Source organism: Sceloporus occidentalis, unplaced genomic scaffold (assembly GCF_023333645.1).
Source record: "Sceloporus occidentalis isolate IW3139 unplaced genomic scaffold, rSceOcc1.0.p SCAF_2, whole genome shotgun sequence".
NCBI classification, from domain to species: domain Eukaryota; kingdom Metazoa; phylum Chordata; class Lepidosauria; order Squamata; family Phrynosomatidae; genus Sceloporus; species Sceloporus occidentalis.
The window spans coordinates 59,194,070-59,210,219 of NW_028316982.1; the positions used below are offsets into that span (position 1 = coordinate 59,194,070).

At 44.3% G+C, this 16,150-nt stretch overlaps 1 protein-coding gene across 4 annotated transcripts in view; it reads left to right on the top strand.

Moving 5' to 3' along the window:
- Positions 1-15,723, top strand: part of CRTAC1 (cartilage acidic protein 1) — a 57,068-nt gene extending 41,345 nt beyond the window's left edge. Inside the window, exons 14-16 of one of the 4 annotated variants that reach the window (XM_089509638.1) lie at positions 38-181; positions 13,640-13,765; positions 15,336-15,723. In XM_089509638.1, the coding sequence (XP_089365764.1) occupies positions 38-181; positions 13,640-13,765; positions 15,336-15,466 (401 nt within the window). In that variant the 3' untranslated portion in view covers positions 15,467-15,723. The other 3 variants (XM_089509640.1, XM_089509639.1, XM_089509641.1) reach the window with 3 other exon arrangements.
- Positions 15,724-16,150: the final 427 nt, after the last annotated feature.

The following is a 16,150-nucleotide window of genomic DNA, read 5'->3' on the forward strand; positions in this document are numbered from 1 at the left end:
TCTATCTCTCTATTTCTCTCTGTTCTCTTCTTCTTAGATATGGATGAGTGTGCAGAATTTCCCTTTGTCTGTCCAAGGGGCAGGCCCGTCTGTGTCAACACATATGGCGGATACCGTTGCCGCAGCAACAAGCGCTGCAACCGGGGCTTTGAGCCCAATGAAGATGGCACAGCTTGTGTTGGTGAGTGACTGATCGTTTGGGCATAGTAGCAAAACTTATTACTCTCAAAACTTGAACTTGGGGCTTATTTCATGACATCAGCACATGGAAACATGGGCTGAGGAACACGCAGTTCCTGGATCAGGTCAGGGGTGTAGCTATGGGGGAAGTAAAATGAGGGCAATTCCCCCCACATAAGAAGTCTGCACACACACATCCTATCCAACCTATCAGTTTCCAAATTTCTACCATTGCAGTAACTTAAAATGTCAGTTAAGCATTTGGAATTACAGCTTAGGCATTTGAAGCAATGGTACAGGCACAGTTAACAAGGGAATGTAAACCCAGCAAATATAAGAGTTCTAGGTATGAACACTCTCTGAAGTGCTAGAAATTTAGGGACTGAAACAAACTTTCATGGTGAATTCTTATTCGTGGAATAATTTGTGGAATTCTTAGTTGAGGAGGGATGCCCTCATTTTGCCCCTCTGTAACTATACTCCTGGGTCAAGGAAGGGACATTTTAGATGAGATTGTATGTGGGTGTGCAAATGGGAGCAAGGAATGAGAAAAAGCAAAGGAGCAACTGAAGACTTCAGTTTTCAAACACAATCTTTTTTGTGCTGACTAATGAGAAAACAGTGTTGGAACAATATAGCACTTGCTTCCTATTTTGTATTCATTGCCAAGGTAAGGAAGATATCAATGGATTATTGTTATTGTTGTGTTCATTTCAGTCATTTCTGATTTATTGGAATCCCAAGACAAACTTATTATAGGGTTTTCTTGGCAAGATTTGTTCAAATAATGTTTGCCTTGTCTGTTTTCTGAGACTGAGAGAATGTTACCCAAGGTTACCCAGCAGATTTCTGTGCTGAATGGGGATTCAAACCTTGGTCCAGAGTCATAGCCCAACACTCAAACCACTATATCATGCTGGCTCAGTGAATAGGAATTGAAAAAATATATTTCTGTGCCAAAATAGATGTTCAGCATCAGACCTGGAAAAAGTTAAATGATGATTGAAAAATTGTAAAGCAGTGAAACGAGGAAGGGGGGCAGGGGAGGAAAAGGATACTTAAATATCCTCCCACCTGTTCATTTCCCTGATGTTCCTGTCTTGCAGCTTGTGGTTGGATACCACTGAGGTTTTGAGATCTATTGAGGCCACAAAATATCTTGATTCAGCCTCTCTCAACTGCACTAAGCACTTCTTTCTCACTTGTTTCCACTAACTGATGTTATGTCCTTTTCTTTCTTGTGTTTCTTCCTCTTTCCCTCTCTGTGCAGCTCAAGTGGCCTTTTTTGGAGGATATCCTTCTTCAGGGACCTGGTTTGGCCCCACCTTGTCCTCAGCCCCACTCCTTTCATTTTGCCTCGGACTCTGCTTTCACTCCTATGCACTTTAAGCCTTGCCAATAAAGCAAGATGTAGCCTTTATGGATGAACTGGCCTCCCCTGTACTCCTTCCCTCTATTTTCTCTCATCCAGCCTTCTCATGGTGGCCCCTGGGAACATGGACTGAGGTGGGGACAGCCATCTTTGCAGAGAGCACTACTCAACCTGGCTGATGACACTGTCAGTAGTAACACACCCTTGCATGTTTTCTGAGAAAACAGACAAGGCAGAGGCCTCACCACTGCTTTGTCTCTTCAGTATGGCTGCTATCTTCCTAGGAGTTTGCCTTTAACCAAGATGGCAGTTCCTGCTGCAACTGCCATCTTCCTTGGAGCTTGCCTTTACCCAAGATGGCATCTCCTGCTGGTAGTTGCTTGCTTGGTTAAAAAATATCAGTACAGTTACCATGTGCCTGCTGGTTTGGCCTGTGAGATTATTGCTTCCCTTTTCTCCTCCTCCTTCTCCAGCCCGACTGGACCGGGATTCACCTCTGATCTTGTTTTACCAATATGTGTCTACTGTTTGAACCCGCTCTGTCTTCCAGCTGGAGAATCACCCTTCCTCACACACCCAATAAACTGTACACTGTCTATAAGCACCTGCTTGCAAGCTATGCTTGGGTGTGGCTGGGGTTGGTGACAACCACCCATATTCAGAAAATGAAAAGAGGCCAGGGTGATGCAAGACTAAGGTGTACGCCTATTTCCATTTACAAGAAACTTGTAACTACCTAAGGGCAATGACTAGATAAAGAATTAGCAGGGCAGTGAGCTGGAAACATTTCCATGAAATTGTGGCCACATAAAAACAGTACAATTAAATGATTTTTGGCTCTTAACGGGTTTATAGTCTTGTGCAAAATGCAGCATGCCAGTCCTTTTTATATTTGGGCCTTGAACTCCTGTACATTATGTTAAGTGAGTCCCTGGACTTCTGTCCTAAAGTCCTGTCCTGATGGCATCATTGATAGGAGGAGGTTCCAGTCTGGAAGATGGATGAACTTTACCTTTCACCATTCTTTGCTCAAAGCAGCACGGTGACACTACTAGCCCAAGCCTCTGGATAAAAGCAATGCAAGTAGTTAAAGCATAAAACTAGGCATTATTATTATTATTATTATCATCATATTAAAAGTATTTCTTGCATTCCCCCCTCCAGCCCACAAGGGCTCCTAGGGCAATAAACAAATAAATACAAATTAATACAGCAATTTCAAACACTGAATGCCTTCTGGAACAGCACTGTTTTGGCTACCCACTGGAAGCTTAAAAAAGATAGAGGCCGCCTAACCTCCTTGGGTAGGAGGTTCCATAGCTGAGGTGCTGTTCTGAAGAAAGTCCTATTATGTGTACCCACCAACCTAATTTCATGAGATGCTGGGACACAGAACAAGGCCTTCTCTGAAGATCTCAAATTTCTAGCAGACTCATATGGGAGGAAGCAGCTTTCCAAATCTCTTGGCCCTGAGTTATTTAGGGCTTTGTAGGTCAATACCAGCACCTTGGATTGAGTTTGGAAGTAAATTGGAAGCTAGTGGTAGTTCTTGCAGGACCAGTGTTATATAGCCTCTAAAATGCACACATGACACCAGACTGGCTGCAGCATTTTCACTAGCTAAAGCTTCTGCACATTTTTCAAGGGCAACCCACATAGAACACACTACAGTAGTCTAATTGAGAGGTAGCTAAGACATGAACCATTGTGGCCAGATCTGCCTTTCCCAAGAAAGGGTGCAGCTGGCACACCAGTGGAAGCTGAGCAAAGGTGCTCCTGGCAACTGCAACAACCTGGCTTTCAGTGAACAGCACTGGCTCCAAGAGTACTTCCAAGCTACAAACTTGATCTTTCAGAGAGAGAGGGCAATCCCATCCAGAACAGGCTCCAAATCCCAGGCTGGTTTTTCTACAGAGTAGCAGGATTGGTCCTCTTGTCTGGATTAAGTCTCAATCTAATTTAGAAGATCATCACTATGCATTGCAAGAACGAAGGAGGAGTGAGCAAAAAGTTCCATGAGAAGTTTGTTGGGAAACCAAGGCAGATACATTCCTAGCTTTTAGTGATCACATGGTGCACACATTCCCAGAATGGCCATTGTTTGTACTAGAATAACCACCATGATTTTAAAGGAGACAGGCATATTTGTTAACACATAAAGGACACAAGTTAGGGAGATGTGAGTGGCCAAGATTTCTACTTGTTTACAGATGTGTATTTCCCATTCAAAAACATTTTTGCTCCTGTTCTGATACACTGAAAACATATTTTCTATGAAAAGCATGAAGTAATGGAACCTCAGAAGGCTCAAGCACAAGACTTGTAACAGATATCCATGGAAAGCGGGCAGGAGGCAGAAATTCCTGAAGGTATTGTCAATGTGAATTGATGGTAAATTCCTTTCCATGCCCAAATACAAAGTCTTAGTTTATGAGTGTGCAGGAAAGACTTGTCTAACAATCTTTTCATGGGGTCAATTTTCATTTCTTTTAAAATTTGGAGCAATAGATCCAAGTGTTGCCTCTCCACAGTTTGCAATACAGATCCACATGGTGAGAGACAAGTGTTGTGACTCTGAAAGTTCTTTGTATCAGATAAAAACCCAAGCCAGAGAAGAAATTAGACATCTTCCATTTCCTTGCCTCCCATCTGTCTACCCACCATCTCCTGGTCCTTCTCACACTTTTGCCTTTGTGTGGTCGAAAAGTGAAGGTTGGGGAGAGAATGTATTTTCACTCCTGGCTGATGCTTGGCACATTATATGCCAGATGTGAAGAGCACTTGGAAATGTAATTTTGCCACAGTTATTGACCCATTCCAGTAGTTTTGGGAAATGTCATTTTCTGGTACCCCCTGCATGTGACATGCAGCCATAGAAGAATGCTAGGAGAGAAAGAGACCTCCCCCTTTCCCTTGTCTGTGTGGCTGGAGTAACAATAAAGTCTGGACGCCTGTTAAGGACTTACAGACATTTAAAGTTTCTCTACAGAAGCACCTGGACCTGATATGGAACCTCTGTATTCAGTTCAAGGTTACAGAAGTAGAGTTGTGTATGCTCTACTATTGTGTATGTGGTACCATTGTAGAGTTGTGTATGCTCTACTATTGTGTATGTGGTACCATTGTGCATTGAACATACATGTGTGCATTGCACACTGCAGACATGCATTTCATAATGCGCACATCCAATTGTGCAGTGTTGCAGTTCACCAATGCACAATTATCATCTAACTCTTTCAGTGTAAAGTTACAGTCCATCTCTTTGATTTATGATCTCTGCCAAAAACAATTGCAGGGAGGAAGAGCCTAGGGAGGGTGGCAAACAGGTGAGCAGATAGGCAAGAAGGGAGTCAGGGAAAGGTTTAGATCCTAACTGTTTGTCAGTGGCAGACTTATGGGCAGAACAGAGTTTGAAATATAATTGAAATTGCATTCAAGGAAGCTGAACTATTTTTTGAATGGAAAATATATTTTGGGTTTTGTTTTTGTTTTTTGCTCAGTTCTGAGCTTAACATGAAGGAGTTTGGGCATCATGTAAAGCAGGAGTGGGGAACCTATGGCTCTCCAGGTTCTGACAAATTACTATTGGCATCATGCCTCATCACCAGTCAAGCCAAAGGAAGTTTAAGCCAGGCTCATGTGGGCTTGGTTGTAGCTTCTTCCTTTATGGTAATGCTACATATAGCATTACCGTAAGAGAAGGAGCTACAACAATTTTCTGATGGTGCTAGATGAAGAGAAGGGATTCATAGACTTATGGGTGGGACTGTTCTTTCCAACTTGCATTTGGTCATTGATGATGCTTCTCAAGCAACACCCTTCTAAATCCATTCCCATTTGCCTGATACTATTACTGTTCCCAGTTCTAGTGATACAACTGCAGAATTTCATTTTTGAGGTTCTTATAAATCTTCATCTTATCTACGGTCTAAATGTATTAGTGGAAAACACAGGTGTTTGCTATTTTATTCTTTTACATTGAAACAGCTCTCTTTACACTATGATGCGTGTCAAGTTAAAACATTGTGAGTTCTTTTAGTGCACCTCTAGAGCACCCTTCCCCAACCTGGTGCCCTCCAGATGTGCTGGATCATAGTTTACATCATCCTAGCCAGTACAATACCTAGATTGACAAAACTTGCTCCAAGTACTCTGTTACCTACAGGTTCTAGTTTGTGTTGGCATTTCACTCATTTCAGGCATGATCTGCAGGTCCCACATTCTGCTGGAAAATCCAGCCAGCCTTATAGTGATGTGGAGCCAATATGATATGAAGCAGAGTTGCTTTTTTGCTCTACAAATGGTTCAATTATACATAAGGAAAAGATAGGTTTAACAAAAACAAACAGTCCTGTGGTATGCCTCTAGGAAATTTATCATACTAGGGAGATCCCGCTGGAAAACGATTTAAACTGGATTTGAATTTTTAAAAAACCCGCAAATACAGGAAGTTTATCACACTGGATGACACCTTCCCCCCCCCCCCCCCAAAAAAAAAGTGAAATAAAATGAAGTTAAATTGAATGCAAAGCAGAGAAAATGAGCAGTTTTTTATTTTCGGGTATTTCCAAAAGTAAAAAGCTACCGGTTTTCTCTGCTTTGCATTTGGTTTAACTTCACATTATTTCACTTTAACTGCGACATTGTCTGATAAACTTCCCACATTTGGGGAGGGGGGGTGTTGATTTAAATCTCTTTTAAATCCCGTTTTTCTTCGGGATCTCCCAGTGTGATAAATTTCTAGGATTGTTTTGCCAAGAGTAGGGTTGCCATAACTGTCAACCTCCAAACCAGGACAAATGTTGAAAAATTGTAGGACAAATGTAGGACAAAATTTACCTCCCAAATGTAGGACATATTTTTAAATGGAGGACACGCAAAAATGTAATAATTTTTTAAAAAGTGTTAATATAAATGCATGTTTCTTAGGCATGATCAAAATGGAGGACATTTTGGCAAAACTGAGGTGCAGCATCCCTTGCTAGCGGCTGCTGCTGTGGCTGTTCGCGCATGCACTGCCTCCAGCAGCCCTTGCTAGTGGCCGCTCCAGTTGGAGGCAGTGCATGCGTGCAACAGCCACTGGAGCGGCTGTGCTCAAGGGCCATTGGAGTGGCCGCTAGCAAGGGCAGCGCAGCAGCCGCTCGCAAGAGCAGCCGCAGCAGCCACCGCAGTGGCAGCCACCTGACCCGGGGCAAACCCAGGGCAAATTAGAAACCGGGACGGGACCTCCCCGACCAGTTAAAAACCATGAATGTCCCACCCCCAGGCCGGACATGGCAACCCTAACCAAGAGACATCTGAATGCTAAGACCCACATTGCATTTCTACCGAGAACTCACTTAGTTGTGTGTCCATGGGGCATTTTTGAAGGGTGAAATATTGCACTCAATTTGCTACAGTCAAAATATACTGAAGACTTTGTCCCATGCTAAGCTCTTCCTGTCTGTGCTTATGAAGCACCACTGCCTTCAGTGAACATGTGCATGGTATTTCTCCCTACTCAGCTAGATGGACTGGGGCTTTGGCTTGATATATAGCAATTTCTTGTGTTTCTATAATTTCTTGTGTTTTGGAGGGGCAGGGTATAGGGTATAAGGCGGCTATATGCTGTTAGCCTTAGAGCAGGGGATGCCTGAGGTGGTTAACCCCTGCTCTCTTAATTGCTGGGGAAGGGCGGGTGGAGGTGATGGTTGCAGGGGATGCTTGGGCTGGGGAAGGGAGAGATAACATTTATACGAGCGGAGCTCCTATTGAGGTAGTGTGGGGCAGGGGGAGGTATGGCGGTGGGAGAAGGGACTTGCGTTCCAGGGGAAGGAGAGATCGATGCATCATATCTATCTCCCCTTCCTGTCCCTCTCCCAACCAAAGGGACCTGAGGGTCACTCCAACCATGCCACAAACCCTGTCGCTGCTCCTGTGCAATGCCAGGTCGATTAATACCAAGACCCACATCCTCCACGACCTGGTGGAGGACAGAAAATGCGACCTGGCTTGCATTACCGAGACCTGGCTTGGGCCTGAAGGGGATGCTGTGTGGGCTCAGGCCCTGCCTGCCGGGTTCTCGGTGAAGGACCAGCCCAGGTTAGGTGGGCGGGGGGGGGTGTGTGGCCTTGATACATAGGAACACCTTGTCCCTCACCAGGAACCACATCCGACAGACGTCCTATATCGAGTGTATTTACCTGACCCTAAATGCTAGGGACAGTCTGGGGATTCTGTTGGTGTATCGGCCACCCCGTGCGCTAACGGACTCCCTTAACGAGCTGACACAGCTGGTCGCGGAGCTGATGCTGGAGACACCCAGGCTACTTGTCCTGGGTGACTTCAACATCTCCCTCACGGCCAGCTATGTTCCACCCGGTGCAGCTCGCGAATTCATGGACACCATGGCGGCCATGGGCCTGTCCCAGCTGATAGAGGGTCCTACGCATTGTGCGGGTAATACTCTTGATTTGGTCTTCTGTTCGGATGCGGAAAATCCGTGGGCGGAAATAATTAATATTTCCCCCTTGTCATGGACGGATCACTTCCTGGTGGAGGCAAAAATCAAGGTCTCTACCCAGATCCCTCCCGGGGGTGGTGGACCTATTCGGATGGTCCACCCTCGAAGGCTGATGGAACCTGAGGGGTTCCAAGAAGCCTTAGAGAGGTTCATGGTTGGAAGTGACGGCGATTCTGTTGATGCCCTGACTGGTATTTGGAATACCGGTCTTTCGAGGGCTATACACAGCATCGCTCCCAAGCGCCCTCTCAGGCCCGCTTCCAAATGTAAGCCCTGGTACACGGAAGATCTCCGGGCAAGGAAGCGGGAACTGCGACGGCTAGAGTACCGTTGGCGGAAACACCTTCGCTTAGACGACAAGGCTCTCCTAGACCAACTGTTAGAGGACTACGGAGAGGCAATACGAGCAGCAAAGAATTCGTTCTATGGTGCTCGTATTGCATCCGCAGAGTCGCGTCCGGCAGAGTTGTTCAGGGTGGTTAGGGAGCTAACTCAGCTCCCTCCCGCCCTGAACCAGATCCTTGAACCTTCTAAGGCCTGCTGTGACCGATTTAATGACTTCTTTGCGGATAAAACCTCTCGGATAAGCGAAGGTCTTGATGCCGACATTCAAGCAGAACCTAGAGTAGAGGTATCCAGAGCCTCCGTGGACTTTATTAAACTGGATCAGTTTGAGTTGGTAAGTACCGATGATGTGGACAAGATCCTCCGAAGTATCCGGAAGACAACCTGCTCTCTCGATCCCTGTCCCTCGTGGCTTGCGGCCCAGGGGGGACCGGCGGTAACCTTGTTGTTACGCCGGATTATTAATACATCTTTGAGGGAGGGCCAATTTCCATCAGAACTTAAATTGGCCATCATAAAACCTATCTTAAAAAAGCCCTCCCTCGACCCCCTGGTTCATAATAATTATCGGCCAGTTTCGCTGCTGCCATTTTTGGGAAAGGTGATCGAGAGGGCGGTTGCAATCCAACTTCAGGCGATCTTGGATGAAACGGATTATCTGGACCCATTTCAAACTGGCTTCCGGACGGGTTACGGGGTTGAGACGGCCATGGTCGCCTTGGTCGATGATCTCCGTCTGGGCATCGACAGGGGAAGCGTGTCCCTGTTGGTGCTCTTGGACATCTCAGCGGCTTTCGATACCATAGACCATGGTATCCTTCTGGGACGCCTGGCAGAGGTGGGAATCGGGGGCACTGCGCTCCAGTGGTTCCGGTCCTACCTCTCTGGGAGGTCCCAGATGGTGCAGCTGGGAGACGTGTGCTCCGATGAGAGGCCCCTTAAAACTGGGGTCCCTCAAGGAGCCATTCTGTCTCCCATGCTATTTAACATTTACATGAAACCGCTGGGAGAGATCATCCGGAGACATGGGGCGCGGGGTTATCAGTACGCTGATGACACCCAAATCATTTTCTCTATGTCTCCGACTGATGCAGTGACTGGGGATGGCGTCTCTCCTCTCGTGGCCTGTCTAGAGTCAGTAATGGGCTGGATGAGGGAAAACCGACTCAAGCTGAATCCAGAGAAAACGGAGGTACTAGTGATAGGTTCTCCTGGTCCAGGAATGGCGGTGGTTCCACCTGTCCTGAACGGGGTCACGCTCCCTGTGAAGGACTCCGTGCGCAGTCTGGGGGTGCTTCTTGATTCGTCGCTTCACCTGACTGCTCAGGTGAATGCGACGGTCAAGAACACCTGTTATCAGCTGCGGCTTATTCGCCAGCTGCGCCCATACCTGGCCCAGAGGGACCTAGAAACCGTTGTACATGCTCTGGTAACCTCGAGATTGGACTTCTGCAATGTACTCTACATGGGGCAACCCTTATACCAAACCCGGAAACTACAGATGGTGCAAAATATGGCAGCCAGGCTGGTCACTGGTACTTCCAGGACCAGCCATATAACACCGGTGCTGAAAGATCTTCACTGGCTGCCTATCTGCTTCCGGGCCCAATATAAGGCGTTGGTGATTACCTATAAAGCCCTAAATGGCTTGGGTCCAGGATACTTGAAGGACCGCCTCTCCCCATATATTCCGTCCCGCACCCTCAGAACATCCGGGCAGCTATTACTGAAGGTGCCTGGGGCTAGGCTTACTTCCGTCGCAAAGCGGACATTTTCCATCGCCGCCCCGGCCCTTTGGAACATGCTGCCCGTCGAGCTCCGCTCGATTACCTCCCTGGCCCAATTTAAAAGGGAGTTGAAAACCTTTTTCTTCCAGCTAGCATTCCCCGCATAAAAAATCCTGTGGACCTCCCTCCTCTTCCGTGGCTATGAGGATGGGCTACTGAGGCTTTAGCTGGTTTTATTTTAATTTTATTTTTGTATATTGTATGGTGCTGTTTTTAACCATTGTACGTGTATTGTAATTTTATGTAAACCGCCCTGATCTATGGAAGGTGCGGTATATAAATAAAAGCTTTATTTATTATTATTTATGATGAATTTGAGGTAGGTTTTAAGGCATCCACTTTTCTAGCTTCCTATTTAGTCCCCAACTACCAAGTCAGCAGCAAGGGAAGTAGTTAGCTGAAGGTGGTTTTGGAACCATAAAGACACAATTTTGGTCATGTAGCTTCAGGTATGTAACTGAGAACAGTTGTTACCACACAGGCCATTTCAGATAAGAATGGATGGACCCTTTTTAACACACAGGCAAGGCTTTAAACTAACACAAGAGACAGGATATATAAGAGATAGGGAGAAAAGAGGATAGGAAGTGGTCCGAAACACAGCAAATTAGGAAATTATTAAATCTTCTGTTTAACTAGCTTAAAGGCTGAGTTCTAAAGACTTCTTGACTATACAAGGAAACACTAGATGCATTCTTTCTGGGATAATTTATATATAGCCTACTTTATGTTGAGGGTGGTGGTGATGGGGTTGGTTTAGAACATAAGTGACCAACTGGCAGTCAATGATCTCTCAATCCTAGAGCAAAATAGGAGCACACTTTAGAGCAAGAGTGGAAAACTTGTAGCCTTCCATATGTTGTTGGACTCCAGCTCTCATTATCCTCCAGAATTAGCCATGCCGGCTGGTGCTAGGGAGAACTGGAACTCAACAGCATTTATTGGGAACCTGTATTATATAGAGGTCCTTGAAGCACCCTCTCATTTCACATCAGAAAAGACACCTACCAAATCAGAAGAAATGTAGTGCTTCCCCCTTCATCACCTGTTTTCAATGACTTAGGCAACATATATGAGATTCCAACATTTTTCTATCCTGGCAGGTGAATTTGTTGGCATAAAAGCTTATTTTGATATCTGTTTGGTCTCACAAATCATGTGGGAGGGCAGAAATTACTATCAGGTTCTTTAGAGTGGAGGATGGGACCTATCCAACCTGTTCAAATGCAGAGTGACATCATCACAGGGATAGAGCTTCAGATGAAGAACAGTTTGGATGAATTCAGGACCCATTCAAGTTTCAAAAGATCACCTATTAGATGGCCTAAGATCAGTTCTTTCCAGCTGTAAGATTCCGTGCTTCTTCCTTAAGCTACTACATGTTGAAAGATTCTGTTCTGTAGCTACTCCCCATATATGAAGAACAAGAGCAATGTGGTCATAGTTCTTGAGATAGGATTGGAAAATCATCTCATATGTCTGACTTATATCAAGGAAAATGGAGAGAGAGAGAGAGAGAGAGAACCCAGCTACACTAGGGAAGGTAAAGGAATGATCCTTATAAAAACAAATGAAAATGTGACTAGAAGCAAAGTGTATATCATGGCAATATACTATAATCAAATCAAATACCATCTGAGTAATTAGCTTGGAAGGATGGTTAGCATGAATGGACCACATTTTGAGTGCATGCATGGTGCATACAAAGTGTTAAGATATATTTGCCATATCATAAAAGTTCTGCATGTATGCCTATGCTATGCATATGGATTGTATGCCATCGCCACAGGGATGGATCATCAGAAGAAAAGCAGCTTGGCTGCCTAATTCCAGAGGACTGAGCTGTTGGGGGACTTTTCATTCATCCTGACCTAACAATGACACTGAGACACCGGTAGATGGAGTGGATGCTGGAATTCTCATATATCACATCAGTAGGTTATTTTGCTGTGAAAAAGACACAACAGAGCCTAGGATGGAGCTTGGAAAACATCATTTTCTGAATTCAAAGGCATAGCCATGTTACTTTGGAAAACCAGTATGGAAAGGGATCTTGCAGCACTTTTGAGACTAACATGAGTTTTTGTAGCTTTCAGCATACTTCCTGAGATGCATTTTTATAAGTAGCTTTTCCCATATTATGCACCAGGGATGCTCCATGAATCAGTTAGCAAGGAGCAGGTCACTTGGCCAAATTGGTGCAGCAAGGCAGTCTGAATGAGGGGACTTGACCAGATCATGACTTGTGACTTCCACGCTACATGATACCAGACCAACAGATACTAGCAGCAATATGGTATGGTGCCAATGCCCTCTAGAGGGCAGAATTAGAATCAGAACAACTTCTGGTTGTAACCTTACTGCACAAGATACGGAGTGTGAGAAAGAAGAGGTGGGAGAACTTGTGGCCCTTCAGATTTTAAGGGTGAAGAAAATATAGTCCAGCAATATCTGGAAGGCCAAACATTTTCCCCACATCCAGTAACCAGCTGATACTAGGATTGAGGGTGAGGAGAAATGTAAACAAGGGAGAATACAACCTTTTCAATAGGGAGTTGGGGCAGATAATGTCAATCTTGCGGTGTAATTTGCAGACAATAACACAATAGCAAGGCTAAAAGCATCAGAGTGGATGCCCTATAGCTGTCCAAGTGAGGTATGTTGTCCATTTCCATCCACTCAGCCAGCCATTAAAGGTGGTGCTAATAGTGGTGATCGTCCTTTTGGCCACATTTTTCCAAAAATGACCCTGAGTTTTTTATGGGGTTTTCAGGCTATGAGGCCGTGTTCTAGAACAGTTTTTTTCCTGCTGTTTCACCAGCAGCTGTGGCTAGCATCTTCAGAGAATGCTGCCAATGACCCTGAGCATGCAATCCAGCCAGGTTTCCCAACATGGGATAATGTCCCACTCGGGCCCTCCGTTCTGGTAGTCAAGGTCTGCTGACCCAGCGCAGGATTTCCTCTGCCCCATCTCGGATTCACCCCTTTTCACTCGCTGCCCCTCACTCCTGGAACCTTCTTCCCTTGTGAGCAAGGGCCATCACTTCTTTAACCAGCTTCAAAACGGAGTTGAAGACCATCCTGTTCAGAGAAGCGTTCCCAGACATTGTGTGATTGTCACTTGCTATCTGATGTTCTTTTTGTTGCCTGTTTTATTGAACCATTTCCTGTATTGCTATGTGTTTTATTTGTATTATCCTAATATTTCTTAGATTGTACGCCATAGGTAGGTTTACTCTTTTATATTTGTTGTTTTTATGTACAGCGCTGTGCAAATCTACAGTGCTATATAAAATAATAATAATAATAATAATAATAATAATAATAATAATAAGAAGAAGAAGAAGAAGAAGAAGAAGAATGTGGCCAGTGTAGTCCTTAGAGTGAGGGTTGCCCATGTGTTTTCAGCTTACTGTTCACAATATCCATCTTTCATTCTCTTCTTTTGCCCAGACATAGATGAATGTGCCTCAGGTTTGCACAACTGCAGTCAAATCTGTGTGAACACTCAAGGTGGGCATTCCTGCCAGTGCCACCCTGGATTCAAGGTGAATACCCGTGATGCCAACAAATGTCTGGGTAAGTAACCAATACTGACAAAGTAAAACAGTAAGTGGTGTTCCCAAAGGTTTGTAAGGAATGGATTGGATTAGGTAGCCCAGGATTTGCCCAGTGTGCAGCAGGGAATGATATGGATCATCTCCCCTGATCACTGCTGGCACAAACATATGAAGGAGAAAGGTTGGTGACTGCCTTTTATAGAGTAATGGAGCAGGAATGAGATAAATGTTCCAGAAAATAAATGGGGGTGGATCGTGGATGTATTTACTAGGTGTCAGAGCTTGGAAACATTGGTGTGTTTTTTTTTGGGGGGGGGGGTTGTTGTTGTTAGCAGAGCAGCTATGTTGATGCAGATTGTAGAATAAACACTTTTGAAACATCAGACTGGTTGGTGAACATATTTTCGCTGGGGTACAGTCACGTTCAGTCTGGAATCCTATTTCTGTTTCATACATGTGTAAATGTTTGCACATTTTTTGAAGATGCCACATTCAGTTCAAACATGTGGAAGCAGAGTTACACATATGGTACCATGGCACATGTGGGATACACATTCAGATGTGCAATTGGTTTGATTTTGATTAAACATTCAATTGTGCATTCAGTTGCACAATGTTGCCATTCAGCACAAGAACTACATAGCAGAATCAGCACATATCTTCACACATGGAGATTTATACTACACAATGTCCATATGGCATCTCAGTCTGAGACTCTTGGCTAGGGGAAAAATTAAACTAACAGTAATCAGTTATTAAAGGAAATATATTAAGATGGCAAAGTCTTAATAAATCACAACTAAGGTGAAGAGGAAGGGTATCATGCTTTCTCCTACCTCCTGGAACAAAACCAAGATGTCTCCTCTCCAAGAAAAGGTTGAGAAAGAGTCTATCAAGGAAGATGTGTCATCAAGAACCTGAAAGTATATCAGTTTTGTTGAGAAGAATGGAACAGACAAAGAATAGTCTAGGGAACCATTCCAACTTACATTTAAACTTGAATTGATTGAGACCAGTACATAGTTCCCACTATGGAAGCAAATTATTTCAAGAATTCCTTGCTTTCATGTCTTTTTTGACACGCTTGTCGTTCACACTAGCCAATATATCATATGATGTGCATGTAATAATAATAATAATAAAATTTATTTGTATCCCGCCCCTCTGAGAACAATCGGGGCGGCTAACAAAGTTAAAATACAGAACATGTAAAATCCCTAATACCCTCCCCTGCTTAAAAAAATGTGTGTCATCGGTGCCAACCTGGGCTGCTTCCCGGAGCTCCCAAGTGTCCCGGATAGCAAGCAGTCCAGGGGCTCCAAGATCGGGGGTGGGGGGAGATGACCAACATCCCTGGCATGCTCACATGCTCTACTTCTGCCATACAAATCCAAGCATCTTTAAAACCAGCAGGGTTGCATCTCTGTAATCTCTAACACTTTTTTTGGACTATAACTCTGAGAAAACTTTTCTAAGAACTTTAAAGTCATTTTGTTAAAAAAAAAGTTTATTTACAACCGCTCAAATTCCCTTTGGTATTGACTGCTCACACTGGGTGACACGCTCATCTTTCCCCTTCTCTTTTTCAGATGTGGATGAGTGCAGGAAGAAGCCAGCCCCATGTGATCATATCTGCCACAATGAACAAGGCTCTTTCCATTGCCACTGCCAGCAAGGCTTCTTCTTAGGTCCAGATAGAAAACGCTGTTTGCAAGGCTGATCAGTGGCCATAATCATGGTCCATAGTGGGTGCTAGCTCACACCCTCTGTGGAATGCATAGCATATACTGGCTCATATATGGCCAGCAGACAGTGACCATTTGCTGCATGGCACTGGTTATTGTTTCCACTCCCTAGTTCAAGGCTGTTGTTACATTTCCTCCTGGCTAGTATACCATGGTCTTTCTGGAGAACTGAGGTCCCCTCTCCTTGCTTTATGCCCCAATTCCAAAATAAAGCTGACTTGTGTTCATTCCATGCCTTTTGCTGAGAACTTATATTCCCTGCTTTTTGTGTATTTTATTTATTTCATTTCATTTCTATGCTGCCTTTCCCCCAGAAAGGGACTCAGGGCGGCTCACATATTTAAAAAACAATTAAAATCAACTAAATAAAACCAGTATAAAATTACGTAAACATACAGAAGTTAAAAACATAATTAAAGATACACATTGGACAAAAGCCTCCCTGACATGATTATATATAAGTACAGTATCATCCAAAATCCACAAAACAGTGATGCCTTTATTGGAGCAACCAAAATGCATATTATACAAGATGCAAGCTTTCAAAGCTCCACTGATTTCTTCATCAGGCAAAGGTGTTCAAAATGATACAAGAGAAAGAAAATTTTTTTTGTTGCTGTTGATGTTAGTCAAAGCCCTGTATTTGATCAAGATGTTGC